The following is a 15,180-nucleotide window of genomic DNA, read 5'->3' as shown; positions in this document are numbered from 1 at the left end:
AGGGGTCTGAACCGAGAGCAATTCAATGGGGACAAGGCTGAGGACCCAGATGGTTTAGCAACCCTCAAAGAGACAGCCGCCCCTGTGCGGGTCTCCGTAGCGTCCAGCTGTGACGGCACTGAGGCCCCGGCAGAAGGCACCCGGCCACTGGGCCTGGCCTTCTTGGAATCCAGATCCCGATGCAGGGGTGGGGTGCCGGCAGGGCTCGGACTCTGTAGGGGGGTGGTCGGCTTTGATTGTTCAGATACAAAACGCAGACTGGTATTGAATTCAGCCTGCCGCCTCCCGTAGTGGGCCCCGAGCCCAGAGCTTCAGCAACTCCCTGCAACTCCCTGCAAGGTCCTGACCACAAATCCATTACAACGGTTCTCTAAAGGAAACTGTCCACTCAAGCCGCAAAGAAAAATATGCGCCAACAAGAGAGAAGACAGAATATGCTGAAGCATGGGAAGGTAGCAATCCCTGAAACAGAGAAATTCTTTTTAAGGACAAGAGAAAGAACAGCGAACTGACACGAAGGCATGCCGGGCAGGTTCTGTTAAAATGCCCACACTCTTCTGATCCTGGGAATGTCCGTGTTCAAATAAACAAGCGCCAAGCGCGAGCTGAGCACTTTCTCACTGCCGATAAAGCGAACGTTTATACTGTGAGAAAGGCGAGATTGATTTACGAATGCGAACGCGCCGGTTTTATGGCCGATCACAAATCCGTCAGCGCTCAGCTCACACTGGGAAACTTCCCCACTCGGTTTTCCAACCAGGCCCCCTCCCTGGCCGCTGCCCAGGGAGACCCACCACAGGGTGCTGGGGCTGCCCCCGTCCACCCAGGTGGGTGAAAGTAGGAGAAAGATGGGGGAGGACCAGGGGCCTGGAGGGAAGAGAGGTCAAAGATTAGGAAGACCAGGGGTAGCCACTAGAATTGTAGGAGGTGAACCCAGCGGGCTGGGGGGCCCTAGGCCACACTCCGCTCTGCAAAGGGTGGGGTCTAGGGGTGAGGGGAAGGGAGACCTCTGAGTTCCCACCTGTGGGACTGAAATCCTTGTATGAACTCCAACCTTCCCTTTCTGTTGTTTTCCTTCTCCTTCCCATTGGTGAACCCCTAATCCTCACACTGCCAGAGAGAAGCCAGTAAAGTCCCAAGTGACCAGCTCTTTATCACCTGGGCCTGTGGAGTCCCCACAATTGGTGATCTGCCCTAATGAGTAATGGGTGCACATCCCCCTCGAGCCCCAAACATTTCCCGTCCAAGAGCAGCCCAGCTCACCTTTCTCGTCCCTCCCTTCCTTTCCCCCTCCCGAAAGGCCTCAACCGCCTGCCTTTATTATGCCACCCAGGGACAAAGAAAAAGATACCGACCAGTTCCAGTTCTTTCTTGCCTGAGACCGAGTCCCTGAGTTACAACAGACAATTTACAAAATGCAAACCGACAGCAGACACATCCCAGCAAGGTTCTGTCTCTCCCAGCCTGAACCCAAAGGGCGCATTTCCTGCTCCCAGCAGGCGTCTCTGTTTCTCTGTGTCTCTCTCCTCCGGAGAGGGTGGCTGCCAGGGTGGCTCGTTAAGATACAGCAAGTGGAGTGCAGGTTTGGAAACATGTTCAGAGTTCACACCTCAGAAAACCTGCACCTTTCCCTGCACCCACCCCTCTGGACATTAAAAGTTTCTGGAAACTTGGGTGAACATGGCAGAGCTGCCCCTGGAAATGGTCAGAGGGGTCTGTGCTGACCCTTCTCCCCGTCTCTCCTGCTCCTGTGGTGGGGAGGTGCTCCCCGGGCTCTTGTGAGCAGCTGGGGTGGACCTGGGGATCCGGGGAAGGGGGTGAAAGTGGTGACAGGAATAGTTTCCCAAACAAAGGACCTTCAGAAAACTGGGCTGGGAAGTTGTGGATTTGGATATCAGACTTTGAGACACAACAACCCCCAACAAAGGTGGGGGGGTGTCTCTGTCCTTAGGACCCAGGGGCATGTTCCTGCAGCCCTCTGAAGCCTTGTGGACCTCTCCTACCGATTCCCTTTGTCTGTCTTCCCTCAGCTTCCTCCAAAGGAAACAGGGAAAAAAGGGGGATAAACTGGACACGGGGTGGGTGGGGGGAGCCTGCCTGAGGAAAGGAGGTCTGCACAGAGGGACAGGCCAGCACCCTCTTCCCTCCCCCAGCTACACCCAAGCTAACAATTGTATTCCTTTTCTCCCCAGTGACCAGTAACAGAAAAACAGGCCAGAAACCCCAAAATAGCAAGGAAGGGGTTGAGGGCGAGAGGGGGTTGGAGGTGGGCACACAACACCCCGAAGACCACTCCCAGTGGAGGTGTGAATTTCCCTCCCGGGCAGGACACAGGGCCAGCACAATGTCCAGTCTCAGAGAGGTCAAGGGGCTTCCGAGGTCATTTTGCGGTTCTAATACTGAGCTAATCGCCTAGAAAACGTGGCCTTTCCATGAACTCTCTCTCCTGCCAGCCTCCTGCCTCCAAACTCTCAGTGAGCCCCAGGGAAAAAGGATCAGCACGTTCAGGTCTGAGGCAGAGCCCACCGGCTGGCTCGGCAGCTGGCTCACCCTCAGAAGCAGGGCCCCAGGTCGGGGTGGATGGTGGGGGGGACAGAGCCCCCAAATCAGGAGAGCAAAAGGAAACCACACCGAACACTGAGCCTCCAGAAAGAGAGGATTCCTGTGTCGAGGAGCTTTGCATGTGAATGGAGCAGTTTCTTGCTCCAGAGAGTTGAGCATATTTGTCTAGAATCCCAAGCTAGACTCACACACACACACAAATAAATAAATAAAAAGGAAGACAGCCGCCTATTCTCTGCTCCAAGGCTGGGCCATTTCATCCAAGAAATGCATTCCGTTTTTCCAGGAGGTGGCAGTGACTGCTCTCACCAGTAAACAGACACACGGGGCACGAGCCCCCAGTGCAGACAGGCAGAGTCAAGCAACACACCGGCCACATGTGCGCCTCGCTGCACACACACGTGCGTGCACACACTAGGGCTCCACAGGCCCGCCTGCATCTTCCAGAACCGGGAAAGCACTCACAGACCACCTTCTCTGGGGTCCTTCAGGGGCCCTGACACCTCAGTTCTCAGCAGTTCAAACACTCTCCAGGTGTCAGGCCCCTCTCTCTCCCTCTGACCCCAGCATGGGTCACCATAAAAGGCCCCAAACCTGACCAGGCATCCACCATAAAAACTCCACCAAGATAGGGGTTTCCTCTTTCCCTTGTAAAAAAACAAAAAGCTCATAAAACGATCTTTTTAAAAAACGCCAGCCCAGGCGGGGGGCTCCGTTACCTTTGCGCCTCTCGCCTCCTTTCGCCTGAACTCCTCGCATCCCATTCATGACGAAGGGCTTCTTCGAAACTGAAGAGAAAAAAGTTTTCAACTTTACGGTTCCAAAATTTTTCCCCCTCGCAGATCTGGGAGAGACGGCTAACACTTTTTTCCCCCAACAGCCGGTCTGCGGAGATTTGCTGTTGAATAATAACAAAGGAGAGAGGATACGTATTTAAAGAAAAGAAGTGATTAATGGTTTTCTGTATAATTCTCACATTTTTCTTAGCTCTTGTCTACACAGAATGGCTGTGAACTTTAAGCTCCATAGAAATCTTTTTTTTATTCTATTCATACCTTCCAAGGAGCAGCTTTGATTTGGTTCTATAGGGGCATTGGGGGGGGGGCATATGCTTTTTAAGAACTATTTTCCCCCTCTGTTAAAGGCGGCCGCATCCCCTGGCAGCTAAACACCACACCGAGATTGACCGAAACAAAGCTGGCCGCTCTCATCCTCCAGGTCTGGGTGATTTTTTATGAGTCTCCCAGCAGCGTTTAAACAAGCAGTTCAACCCTTTCTCAGGCTCTGGGGACACTGGCCCTGTCTGTCCCTTGGCCCTACCCAGCCTCAAACTCCTGGGTGCTGCAAACCGGGGGAATGTCATAAAGAAATAACAATAAAATGTGTGGGTGGATTTGGCTCTTTTTATTTTTCTGACGGGAGAAAGGACAACAACAACAACAACAAAAAGACTTTTAACTGCACATGCTCTCCCGAGCCCTGAGCTTTCTGGAGGCAGGTGGCTGTACCCGGGGCCACCAGAGGACCAGAGACCCCTAGGCTGGAGCCCCCCAGACCTTAGAACTTCTCCTGGGTGATGCACAAAAGCGGCCCAAGCTTCACAGAGTTTCTGAGGGTCTCCGGTACCCCCACCCCCCTTCCCCCACTCCATTCTAGGGGTGACTGGGACCTCCGAGACAGAAAGCTATTTGGTCCCCAGTCCTACTTTCGATACTTTCTATGAGAAAGAAAATGAAAATTAATACAGGAGCAGGGCTTCACAAAAGAGGCCATTTGTCTTCTTGATTATCTATTTGCTTGTCAGAGTTTGAGCTATGGCACTGGCTAGCTCCTTTGTAATATAAAAATACTCTGAAAACCTGCAAACACCCAGAAACATCTGTGCAAAAAATTAGACTCATTAAAGCCTTAAACACCTCAGAGGAAAACGATACCTTCTTCCGCGGGAGGAAAGAGGCCGGCCTCGCAGAATCCTCTCGCGGAACTTTAATAAGCACAGAGCCGTCTGTCTAGAAGGAGACAGCTTAACCGCATTTTATTTGCTTATGACAAATAAATCATGATATGAAAGGCTTTGCTGTACTTAAGCCTCTTGTGTCCTACAATGAAACATTTTCCCCCCATTAGGGATTGGAGTCAGCCCTCCCAGTCCTCTCCATACATTTTTTTTTTTTTGGACTGGACGGGAAAAATTTAAAGCCCCAAACAGAACACACCCACCCCAAAAGAAAAACAAACCAGCTACTACAGTTTGGAGTCCTCAGAGACAGAAATTCCCCAGACTCTGACCCCAAAAATCATCAACCACATACAATGTGAGTCCGGATGAACTGGGGCGCTTAAGATAGAGACTAGGTGGCATTTGTCCCGATCTTTATATCAAGGCTTCAACAAAAACACGCCGTGCTGGTCACAAGAAACCAAACATTTATTTCTATTGTCACTCTGTACAGGACACAAATTTTCACTCCAACTTAGAGTTCTAGGCTCAGGCGTCCCCCCCTCCCCCCAGAACTAGGAAGGAGGCCTGGTTTGGAATGTCAGGACAAGAAGTAGGAGAGAGGACACACATGACATAAAATAATAATAATAATAATTAATAATAATCAATGCAACAATGATAAACTATGGGAGAGGTCTCTGCAACATCCTCTCCCAGACCGGGAGGGGCACACCGATTTATGTCCTAGTTTCACATTCAATTTCAGTCTAGGAGAGCACGTCTCTGTACAGCTCTAGCTGGGCGAGAGGGTTGTGCCCAGCTCTCAGAACTCAAGTGGCCCCTCTCCCTGCCAGGAATGGCTTGACCTTCCAGAGGAAGGCACTCCCAGGTCTTCAAGTCTCTCTCTTTTTTTGCTTGGACTCAACTTCCCTGCGCCTCCACTCGGCCCCTTCCTGCTGCCCCCCATCCCAGCCCCGCAGCGGAAGGGGTCGCGAGCAGTCAGTGTCCCCCGAGAAGGGTCACGGAGGGGGAGGAGGTTGTATGTGTGTGTTACCGTGGTTAAAACACTGCGCTATCTGGCAATCAGAGGGTGCTTTCGCTGGGTGTCAGGAAGGGGGGACAAAGAAAGAAAATCCAGGTTGTCTTCCAGCAGCGGCAGCAGCAGAGGCGGCGGCAGCCGGGCCGGGCCTCATTTGTTAGCTGGGTGTCGAGGTAATGGTCGCCACCGAGGCCCGTCCTCTCCGTCCTCTCCTCAGCAGAGTAAACAAGACAGATGGGCCTGGGCCTGGCGTGATTAAAGATGAAACGTGGATCCATCTTCGCCAAAGCTGAAAAGGAGGAGTGCAGCCTCCTCCTATTTCTCTTTCTGTCTTTTTCTTTCTTCCTTCTTCTTTTTCTTTTCTTTTCTTTTCTTTTTTTTTAAAGGAAGAAAGCAAGAGACTTGAGCTTTGCTTCTTGGGGGCCTCGCCGGGCTCCCTATTGTCGTTTTTATAAATAAAGCTTCCCCTCCCCCTTCTCTGCGTTTATTCGTGTAAATAGATAAAATGGGTGGGGGGGGGGACAAGAAGGCTTTTCCGGGCCCAGTCCCCTCCCGCCTCTCTCCCCCTGTATTCCCGGGCGCTCGCCACCCTCCCCACCCCAGGTTCACGGTTTTCGCGTGGGGGCCACTAGAGCGCGGGAGGACCTCCGCTGGGCCGGCCCGGGGGCCCGCCGGCTGCGCCCGCGGTGCCACCGGAGCGAATCTTGGTGTTGGGCAACTTATGGTCTTTTTTCCACTTCATACGCCGGTTCTGGAACCAGATCTTGATCTGGCGCTCAGAGAGGCAGAGCGCGTGGGCGATCTCCACCCTCCTGCGCCGCGTCAGGTAGCGGTTGTAGTGAAATTCCTTCTCCAGCTCCAAGACCTGCTGGCGAGTGTAGGCGGTCCGAGAGCGCTTGGGCTCCCCGCCGGCGTAATTGGGGTTTACTGGACACACACAGAGAGAAGGAGAAAGAGAAAGTTTTATTGCCCAGAAAGGGAGGAGGGAGAGCCCTTTCTTCCAGCTAACACAGTATTTCCCTCCCTTCCTCCCTCCCTCTCCCGCCACCTCTTCTTCCTGTGGGGTGGGGAGGGGGGACGAAAAGGGAAGAAAGAGGGACCCCAGGAAGGAAAAGAGACCTCAGAATTTTAGAGGGTTATCTTGATGATGTTTGGGTGTCTGGCAGGGGGAGACGTGGGGGGGGGGGGGGGAGTGAGAGATCTTCACAAGGTTTTAATCGGTCCTCTCCTGCCTTGGCCTGAGGCCCGGGGTGGGAGAATACGGGGTGAAAGGGGAGGGGGCTTCCCTAAACCTTTCTTCTGTTAGTTCCCACCCTCTCCGCTCAGATTCCAAGCAGTGCCTGCCCCCAGTAAAAACTTTTGCCCACTTCTTGAGCCAAGGAGCAGACTAGAGGAAAGAAAGCCGGAAAAATAAATAGTAGGAGTTCGCTCAACTCTCTGCTTAAATACAGATTGCCGCCGCCTCCTTCTCCCCAACCTCTCACCCCCTCCCCAACTTCCAACTTCACTGAGACTACGTGTCCCTGGCGAAAAAGTCGCTGGTGAGAATGGCAAAGAGGATGGGGAACCGACTTCAAAGGCGCAGGGCCCACCAGGCCATAAAAATTTATGGGGGATGTAATTATGTGGCTCTGAAAACAGGCGACCGTAAATCTCGGCAATGGCGAGTTTATAGCGGGGACAATTGGCTTCCTCCAGCTTCTCCCCGCCCCCCCCCCCCATGCCTCCGAGGTCCCTTTGGTGCAAAGCGCTGGGGGTGGGAGGGGGAAGGGGTGCCCACGCACTCACCCGTGCTCACGTGAACTTTGCGCATCCAGGGGTAGACGACGGGCTCTTTGCACGCGGAGTGGGACGGGCTGGGGTGCAGGGGGTTCTGGGCGCAGGGAGGCGGCGGGGGGGCTGCTGCTGACCACCTCGCAGCGCTGGCCGGGCTCCGGGAGGAGGGCCCCGGAGGGTGGCGGCGCAGGAGCCCGAGGGGACAGCCCGGGCGGTGGCGGGGGCGGCGGGGGTGGTGGTGGAGGCGGCGGGGGCCCGGGGTCCCGGCAGGCCGCGTAGCGCTGCACGGTGCACGCCGCGCGCCGCCCGAAGCCCGCCTCCGGCTGGAAGCTGCTCTCTCGCCTCTGGCCGCCGGCGTAGTACCCTGGCGAGTGGTCGCTGGGTAGGTAATCGCTCTGTGAATATTCCTCGCACGGAGGGAACTTGGGGTCGACATAGTTTGAGTTGATCAAAAAAGAACTCATAGCCATTAATTTCTGGGAATTGCCCACAAAATATACTAAAATTTATTCCGACCCCTGACTCGTTTTCCTGTTTCCGAAAGCCCTCCTACTTACTGTCAAGTGAACAAAGTTAGGACCCCACGTGATCCTGGGAGCCAATGGCGGCCCCGCCTGCGATTCCCGGATAAGGAAATCTGCTCACCCGGACCCTACTCCAGCCAAAGAGGTTTATTTCCCCTTCTTCTCTTCCCCCCTCCCAACCCACCCACCCACCCACCCAACAACAGGATTTGCATAGGGCTCCCGCGGGGCGACCGCCTCCTCGCCTCGCTCTCTCCAAGATCAGAGAGAGAGAGAGAGAGAGAGAGAGAGAGAGCAGGTTGCCAACAGAGGGCTTGTTGGGGCCCTAAGCGGAATGCAATCCCTGGATCCCCTCGGAAGCTGGGGGTCCCCAGTGTAGCCCCTCCTGTCCTGCCCCACCTCCGCCTCGCATTCTCTGTCTTCCATGGACCCCCATCCCTTCCTCCCTAGGCAGGGGGCCTATGCACCCTGCCTCTGCGCGGGGAGGGAATTGACAAGCAGCCTGGGGTCTTCGCCTAGAGAGGGGAACCCACTTGGGGACGAGAGGCACTGAGCGTGGGGCTTTTCTCTGCAGCGGCATGGGGAGGGGTAGGGAGCGAGAGAGGCGTTGGGAGCAAGCAGGCGGGTGCACGGAGGGACTTGTCAGAGATGAATGGAACCGCGGGCGGATCGATAGGAAATTCATGCACTAATTCGGGGAGACCTCGCCTTCCAAATCGCATTTAGCTGCGCTATTAGTTTGGCTTTGTCAGACCCTCCGTCTGTTCCCCTCTCCCATCCACTCCTCCCCTTACCCCACACGTCCCAAACAGGAGAAAGGACGTGGTTTCCCACAATGAACGTGGGCCCTGGAGTTTAAAAACCAGCAACTTTGGAGAGCACATTGAATAGCAATTTGCTAATTTCAGAACCATCGAAGCAACACTAACCACGGGGTGGAGACGTTCTAATTGTCACTAATGCCACGGCCTCCTCAGAGAACAGAAATCTCACATCCTTGTGATGCTGGGGATAGGAGCACTGGGGTGACCCCCCACCACCCCCACACACAATAACACCCCTTGGTAATCACGCATTTCCAGGGCACCTTGTTCTGAACCCAAACGAAAAGGCGACCTCAGTGTCCGTTTGTAAAGCGAATTTCCTTTGCCTTCACACACTGAAGACAAGAGTCATTCTTTCCGGATTTTCAGTAAAGCCTCCCTGAACCCAGACTAGAGAATAGGTGGGCTTGAGGAAGAGGATAGAGTAAAAAACACCACCAACATTAACCTCCTGAGAGAAGTGAAAAGAAACCCAGGCTCCCAGAGGCAAACATGGGGAGAATTCAGGTAGACGATTCCTGCGTCTCTAACCAGTTGCGGGAAGAAAAGAAAGAGGAAGAAAGAAGAAGGGAGGAGTCTTCGTGTGGTCAGTCACCGCATGGTCCTCATTTAGGAAAAAAAATTTTTTCTTCGGGAGGGGGGAAATTGAGCGGAGTGTTTATGTCAACTACATATTCCCCTAGATACGAATTTGTGACCACAAAATTCCTTACACAAATTCGGATCTACAGGGTATATACAGAAGACAGACAGATCTTCTTGGCCCAGAAATTTTCCAGTCCTCCTACTTTCCGAGTGTTCTTCGTTTGGGATGTGGTTTGAGTGCTTTGGTTTTATTTCGTTTGTTCTGATTTTTTGAGTTCTGGAAACAGGAAAAGGCACTGCGGGTCCATCCTTGGGATTACAAGCTTTTCAGTTCTCTTTCTTTTCTATCAGAGCTAGGAGCAGCCGTCAGGCAAAGAGACGCGAACCTCGCAGCCGCTGCGCAACTCTCTCGGCGGTGGCGCATGAATTATGAGATGTAAACATTAGCTAAACACAAAAGGAGGAAGGGTCATCCCGAGGCTGCGGCGAGTCAGAATCAGGCCCTTCTGGGTGCCCTCGCGCCCCTCCCATCCCCCAGGACTTTTTTTTTTTTTTTTAAAGAAAAACAAAACCCCAATGGGCTCCTCCAGTGACCCTTGCAGCCTTTAGTTTTCCGATCAAACGAATATCTAGATATTTTTCAAGGCGCCTCTTAGCAAAGGGAGGGGGGAAAGGCGGCTGGGTGTGAAGGGGGTGTCATAAAAGTCCTTTTGGAAAAATTCAATGGTAAAATGAGGGAGAAACAGCTGTAAAGAAAAATGCTGGGAGACCAAGCAGATGGGGCCCCGGACATTTAATGACGGGCAATTCTGTTTACAACCTGAGAAAAAGATCAAAGGCGTTTCATTTCCGAATGAAGGGCAATGAGGAACCATAAAAGATGCAGCCAGATGATATTCCGGTCCCTCCCAACCTCCCAAACCTCCTGGGGCCAGAAACGGAGGTTAATCCCTGAAGTGTGAGGAGGGACCCGGGCTCCCCACCTCCCTAGCCCCAGGCAGGCTCTCTCTCCCTCTCTATTTCTCTCTCAACTTGCTTATTGGGCCACCTGCTAGGGTTGCTGGCAGTGGGACCCAAATGGGGATCTGGGAAACCTGGGGAATCTGGGGTTTCCAAACGAATTTCCTGAGGCTTCCAGTAGCCACTGAATTTACTAAACTGGGAGAGTGGGGGTGAGGTGGAGGGAACTGAGCCCCAGACTGTGAAAGCTGATGGCCTTCCCAAGGTAAGGGAATATGTAATAGAAGCAACCTCTTCCCCACTCAGACTCTCTACCCATCTCCCTAGGTCTGAGAAATATTCGTGTCCTTGGTGAACAAGTCAGAAAAATATCAACTTCATTAACAAATAGGGCAATAACAAAAAAACAACCTTTTAACCATGACACTCAAGAGGTCTCTGCTCATCCTCAGTCCTGGGACCTTTGCAGGTGGGTAGGAGGAGAGTTCTCACCTGCCAGCAACTAGGTCCAGAGACCCTCTTTTCTATCCCAAATCTAGATGGCCAATGTTGGCCTCCAGGCCTGATTTTTAACACCAACACTTTTCCAGCCAGGCTGGACTCCTATGTATTTAAAAAGTCACACGTACCACACACACACTCAATTATACTGTAGTTACCTTAATCTCAGACCCCCATCTGGGCACCCAGGGAGACTGAGGTCTGGCCTTGAGCTCACTGACAAAATGCTTAAGGTGGACCCCCACCAGACCCTCAACGCCAAGCGACGACCTTTCTAAGTCTTGTCAAAGGCCACTTAGGAGCTTCACGACCCATTCCAACTGTTCAGGCCCCTCCCCCACCCCATACCTTCTTCTCAACTCTCTGGGTTTCTGAAACCCGTCCACCTCGTAAGCAGGCTTTTCGAAATTTTGGGAGGGCCGCTGAGCTGACCACCCGGCCTCTCCGCTGTTCTACATTTCACAAGGGATATGGCCCAAGTGCCCAGAACACCCCAGGAAAGAACAGAGCCACTGAGAGGCTGGGCATGGCTGATCTTAGGGACTTAGGAGAGTGGAGATTTTCTCCTCCGCACGCTGGAAGCCGCCACCTGCCCGCTCCACTTATCCCACCGAAGCGCCGCACCTCCCACCCCAGCCGAGTCCAGCCGCATTGGCTAGAGGACAAGGTTTATCAAGCATTCCCAAAATGGGTTTCACCAGAGCAGGAGGCTGCCTCTCTCCTCCATCCCCAGAATCAATATGCATAGTAATAAAAATAAGACAGAGCCAGCGCTTCGCGCGCGGTCGAGCCACCTCTCCTGCGCTCCCGGGTGACTCGCTCGCTGCCTTGCCGGTCGCTGTCTCCCGGCAGCCACAGGTTGCTCGAGTGACCTCTCGCCGCTCAGCGCCCCGCAACCGCCCAGCCAGCGCGCAGTCATCTACCTTTTGTTGGAAGGGTGGAAGAGACATCGAGGAAGAGGGAAACGGGAGGGCGACGCAGGCGAGCCCCCCGCCGGCCCGCGCACCGCACCGGCAGCCGTGCGGAAGAGTGGGAGGCCCGGGGCAGGAGCCCGCAGAGTACTCACGGAGCGACTCCCCGCGCCTCCCGGCCGCCCCCCGGCCCGGGACCCGCTCGGCGACAGCTGAGCTCGCTCTGGTCCACTATTGTGTGTCCGGAAAACCGAACCGCGGCTACCGGACAGAGCAGCTCTGGGCCCCCTTGGAGGCCGGAACAAGACTTTTTTTTTTTTTGGTGTGTTTTTGTTTTTGAAGCGCAAGTTTTCGTATTAATCTCATAGTTTGGCAGTCTTTGTTAAACAGCTTGGCGCGTCACGAGACTCTCAAACATTTTAATAATTTTTAGACGCCGTGACCTGAGGTTCACCCCTCTCCAGGCCTCCCCACGAGCAGGCAGTTGCTATAATACGATGGCGCAGTGCGCTGGGTCATAAGGAATTTTGCGCAGGTCATTGCTTGGGCGAAAAAATGACAGAGCAAGATTTGGGTTCAGCTTGTCCTCTCCCGCTCACTTTTTGCCAGAACCTTCATTTCCCTTCAACCCAACCTCTACACTCAAAAAAGTTCCATTCCGATAAGACTCAGCCTGCGGGGGTGGGATGGGGGGACCTTTGCTTTGATAGTCTAGCATTCCTATATTTTTGTCAGTTCTGGTTCCTCCACTCTGGCAAAGAGGAAGAGGGTAGGATTCTGTGGTTGGAGACGGAGCCCCCTTCCCTCCTGCCTCCCCTATAAATGGCTGCATTTGGCAGGGCCAGTGTCCCAACCCCACTGCATACTCCATCTGCTTTATTCTATCCTCCAATGTCAGAAATATCCCCCCCATTTCTGCCAAGACTTTGGAGGCTCCAGAGCCCCCAGGAACGGCCCCTCCACCTGGGTGGTGGGTACATGAGATGTGGTTCACAGGCCAATACGTTTGGGAAAAACAGAGAGAAATGCACTAGTCCAAGCCGGAGGCTTGGCTTTCAGATGCTTTAATTATCCCTTAAAAAAAAAAAAGTCCTCCCTGCCCGCAAACTCTGTTTAAAACCACTTCTCATCTATACCGTGACTCCCTTGTCCATCCCTATCACCACCACAATGAGGCACAATGAAGTTCAGGGGCAAATTAAACAGGCATCAAAAATATTCAGAGATTTTTTTGTTTGTTTGTTTGTCCCTCCAGGATTAGAACCCCTCCCGGTGACTGCCAACAGCACACTTCCCCTTTCTGCAGCCTCCAAGGGACCCACAGAGGCAAGTCAGGTGTGACTCCCTTTCTATCCAGTTCAAGTTCAGAGGGGGTGTTGGCAGTGTGGTGCCCCCCTAGTACAAGGAGGTTAGGGGAGAGAGCCCCAAGGCCCCCAACCTGGCCGGGGATGGCAGAGGACTCTCCTTTCCCAGCCTCAGGCTCCTCCAGCCCAGGATCTCGAGCCGCTCCCGTCTACCCCACAGGACCACACATTTGCTAACATTACGTCCTGGGATGGACTGAAGGAGACAGGTTTTCTAGTTCAGGCTTTAACCTCCACCTCCTCCAGACCCCAGGAATTCCTTCCTGACCTGACTGTCCAGAGACTCTTGCCTGAAAGCTGAGTAGAAATGGGGACCCACATCCAGTTGGCTTAGTCAAAAAACTGGGGTGAAATCGATTTGAAATGTGACATGAAGCCATTGTCTCTTTTGAGCATATTTCAAAAGATGTCTTTATGGAAACTCTCAGGTTATCTCTATCCTGGCAGAACAAACACCCACGGTACACCTCCTGTATTAAATGTTTAGAAGAGAATATGAGGACATCTCATAAAGCAACAAACAGCCATTTAAAGACCAAAAATAGGCATGTGCCCTGGTGTTATAATTACAAAGTCTCTAAGCATTTTACTTATGAGCTAAGCTTAATGCATGGATTCAAGGTTCATCTCAGGTCGCCTGTTTCAGCTGCAGTTAAAAAGCTCTCTGTGAGACCATTCAGTATTTTTCCTTCTCATTTCCCTCCCTCCTCCCAATGGGAAGAGAGGGATCCTGGATAAACGTACAAGTGGAGGTTTGGGACAGTGAGAGAAATAATAAGCTAAACTTCTTTCAGTTTCCAAGTTCTTAAGCCCAAGCAACTTGAAAAGAGGGGTGGAAGTTTAGAAATCTTCCAATCTTGGCCCATGGTCATGGATTCCAGCCGCCTGGACCCAACCTGGGGGGCAAACCCTGATTGGAAAACAGGCCTGCCTAGAGAGGGGGTGGTTTGGGGTGCCAGCTGTTTGGCCCCTTTAGGTTAAGTGGGGTGGGTTGGCCTTGCTGGGACTCAGGCCTTCACCTTGGAAGCCTTCCTTGGCCCCCCACCCCTCCCTCCGCCAAACCTCCTGCAGGACGTGTGGGTAATTGGATTTTTTAAATGTGTGCTTCTGGGTAGGTCTTAATTAAATTTTATACCGTGACTCAAAGGTTATCTTTGGGAGAGAAAATTGCGCAGAGAATTCGCCACATCCTCAGCGCTCTCTTTTGTACAGCTCCCCACTCCACTCCCGTGGTTTTTGGAGAAGCGTTTCTTCCCCTCTCAGTTTCTCCTTTCCCGGACTTTTGCCTCTCCTCCCCGCCCAGCTCCGCTCCTCCACGCCCCCCACCCCCCAGCCCGCAAGCCTTCCTTACCTCCAGCATCCCTTGCTCGCTCTCTTCTCTCTTCACACACAGCCTCCTCCCCTCTCCCACCCCGCCCCCGCCACTAGACGCCGCCGCCGCCTGCTCACGCACGCGGTAAACTTTTGACCCTCCAACTTCGCGACCCCTCCGGCAATAACACTGGCCTCACTGCCCAGGGTATCATTCTGCTGCGCCGGCTGCAGAAACCCCAGCGCAAAAGGCCTTCCCTGTCCCCCACCCCCCTTCACACACACTAGGGGCCTTAGACCTGGGGAGGAGGTTGATTATTAAATAACCCTTTGCGAAAAGGCTCCAATTCCACTTCCCGTATTGATCCCACTTCCCGCTTTTTCACGGGTCCCTTCTGTTAGGATGCCCAGAAGAGCTATTGATGACCCACTTCTCTCCATCACTGCCCCCCAGAAAGGGGCCGGATGCTGGCAAGATGTACACGGAGCGGTAGAATGGCCTGACCTGGAGGAGAGGATTTCTAAGGCGAAGAGTGGGGAGAGCTTGGAGCAAGGGTTCCTTGGGAGCAGAGGGGGCGACAGTCCCCACAGGCCTAGAGAGAGAGAGAGCTCAGTATCCAGGCCGTGCGAGGCCCAGTGGGCTCGGGGCCACCTTGCGCGGCCGCTCGCTGGCGCCTCGGAGGCCCCAGCCTGGCTGTGAACTTGGTCTAAGGCGGACTCTACTGGCAGCTCCGGGACGTTACAGCCTCTGCCTCTCGGCCAGCGCAGCGGCAGCGCGGATGACCTGCGCTTTTTTTGTTTGTTTGTTTCCCTTGCGCCCAAATATCGCATTCCAGGCTCCCCACCTCTCACAAGGGAGGGTTTCGTCCCTCTTCCCCTAG

The 15,180-nt window shown here is 53.6% G+C and overlaps 2 protein-coding genes across 6 annotated transcripts in view; both read right to left on the bottom strand.

Moving 5' to 3' along the window:
* HOXB3 (homeobox B3) overlaps window positions 1-15,180 on the bottom strand; it is a 55,340-nt gene that overhangs the window by 21,361 nt on the left and 18,799 nt on the right. For 2 of the 5 annotated variants that reach the window (XM_028522084.2, XM_028522086.2), the window contains exon 2: window positions 3,282-3,460. The gene's annotated coding sequence lies outside the window, so the exon portion shown is untranslated. Of the gene's footprint in view, window positions 1-3,281; window positions 3,461-4,496; window positions 6,086-15,180 lie in introns of those variants that run through there. The other 3 variants (XM_036033811.1, XM_028522085.2, XM_036033812.1) reach the window with 3 other exon arrangements.
* On the bottom strand, window positions 5,886-7,993 carry HOXB4 (homeobox B4). The gene is given in 3 exon segments (XM_028522090.2): window positions 5,886-6,470; window positions 7,332-7,440; window positions 7,442-7,993. Coding segments are annotated over 3 exon segments (756 nt in total). The 5' UTR covers window positions 7,790-7,993; the 3' UTR covers window positions 5,886-6,171.

This window comes from Phyllostomus discolor, chromosome 8 (assembly GCF_004126475.2).
Source record: "Phyllostomus discolor isolate MPI-MPIP mPhyDis1 chromosome 8, mPhyDis1.pri.v3, whole genome shotgun sequence".
Lineage (NCBI taxonomy): Eukaryota > Metazoa > Chordata > Mammalia > Chiroptera > Phyllostomidae > Phyllostomus > Phyllostomus discolor.
The sequence above is the reverse complement of the archived record's forward strand: the minus strand, read 5'-3'. Positions and strand labels throughout refer to the sequence as shown.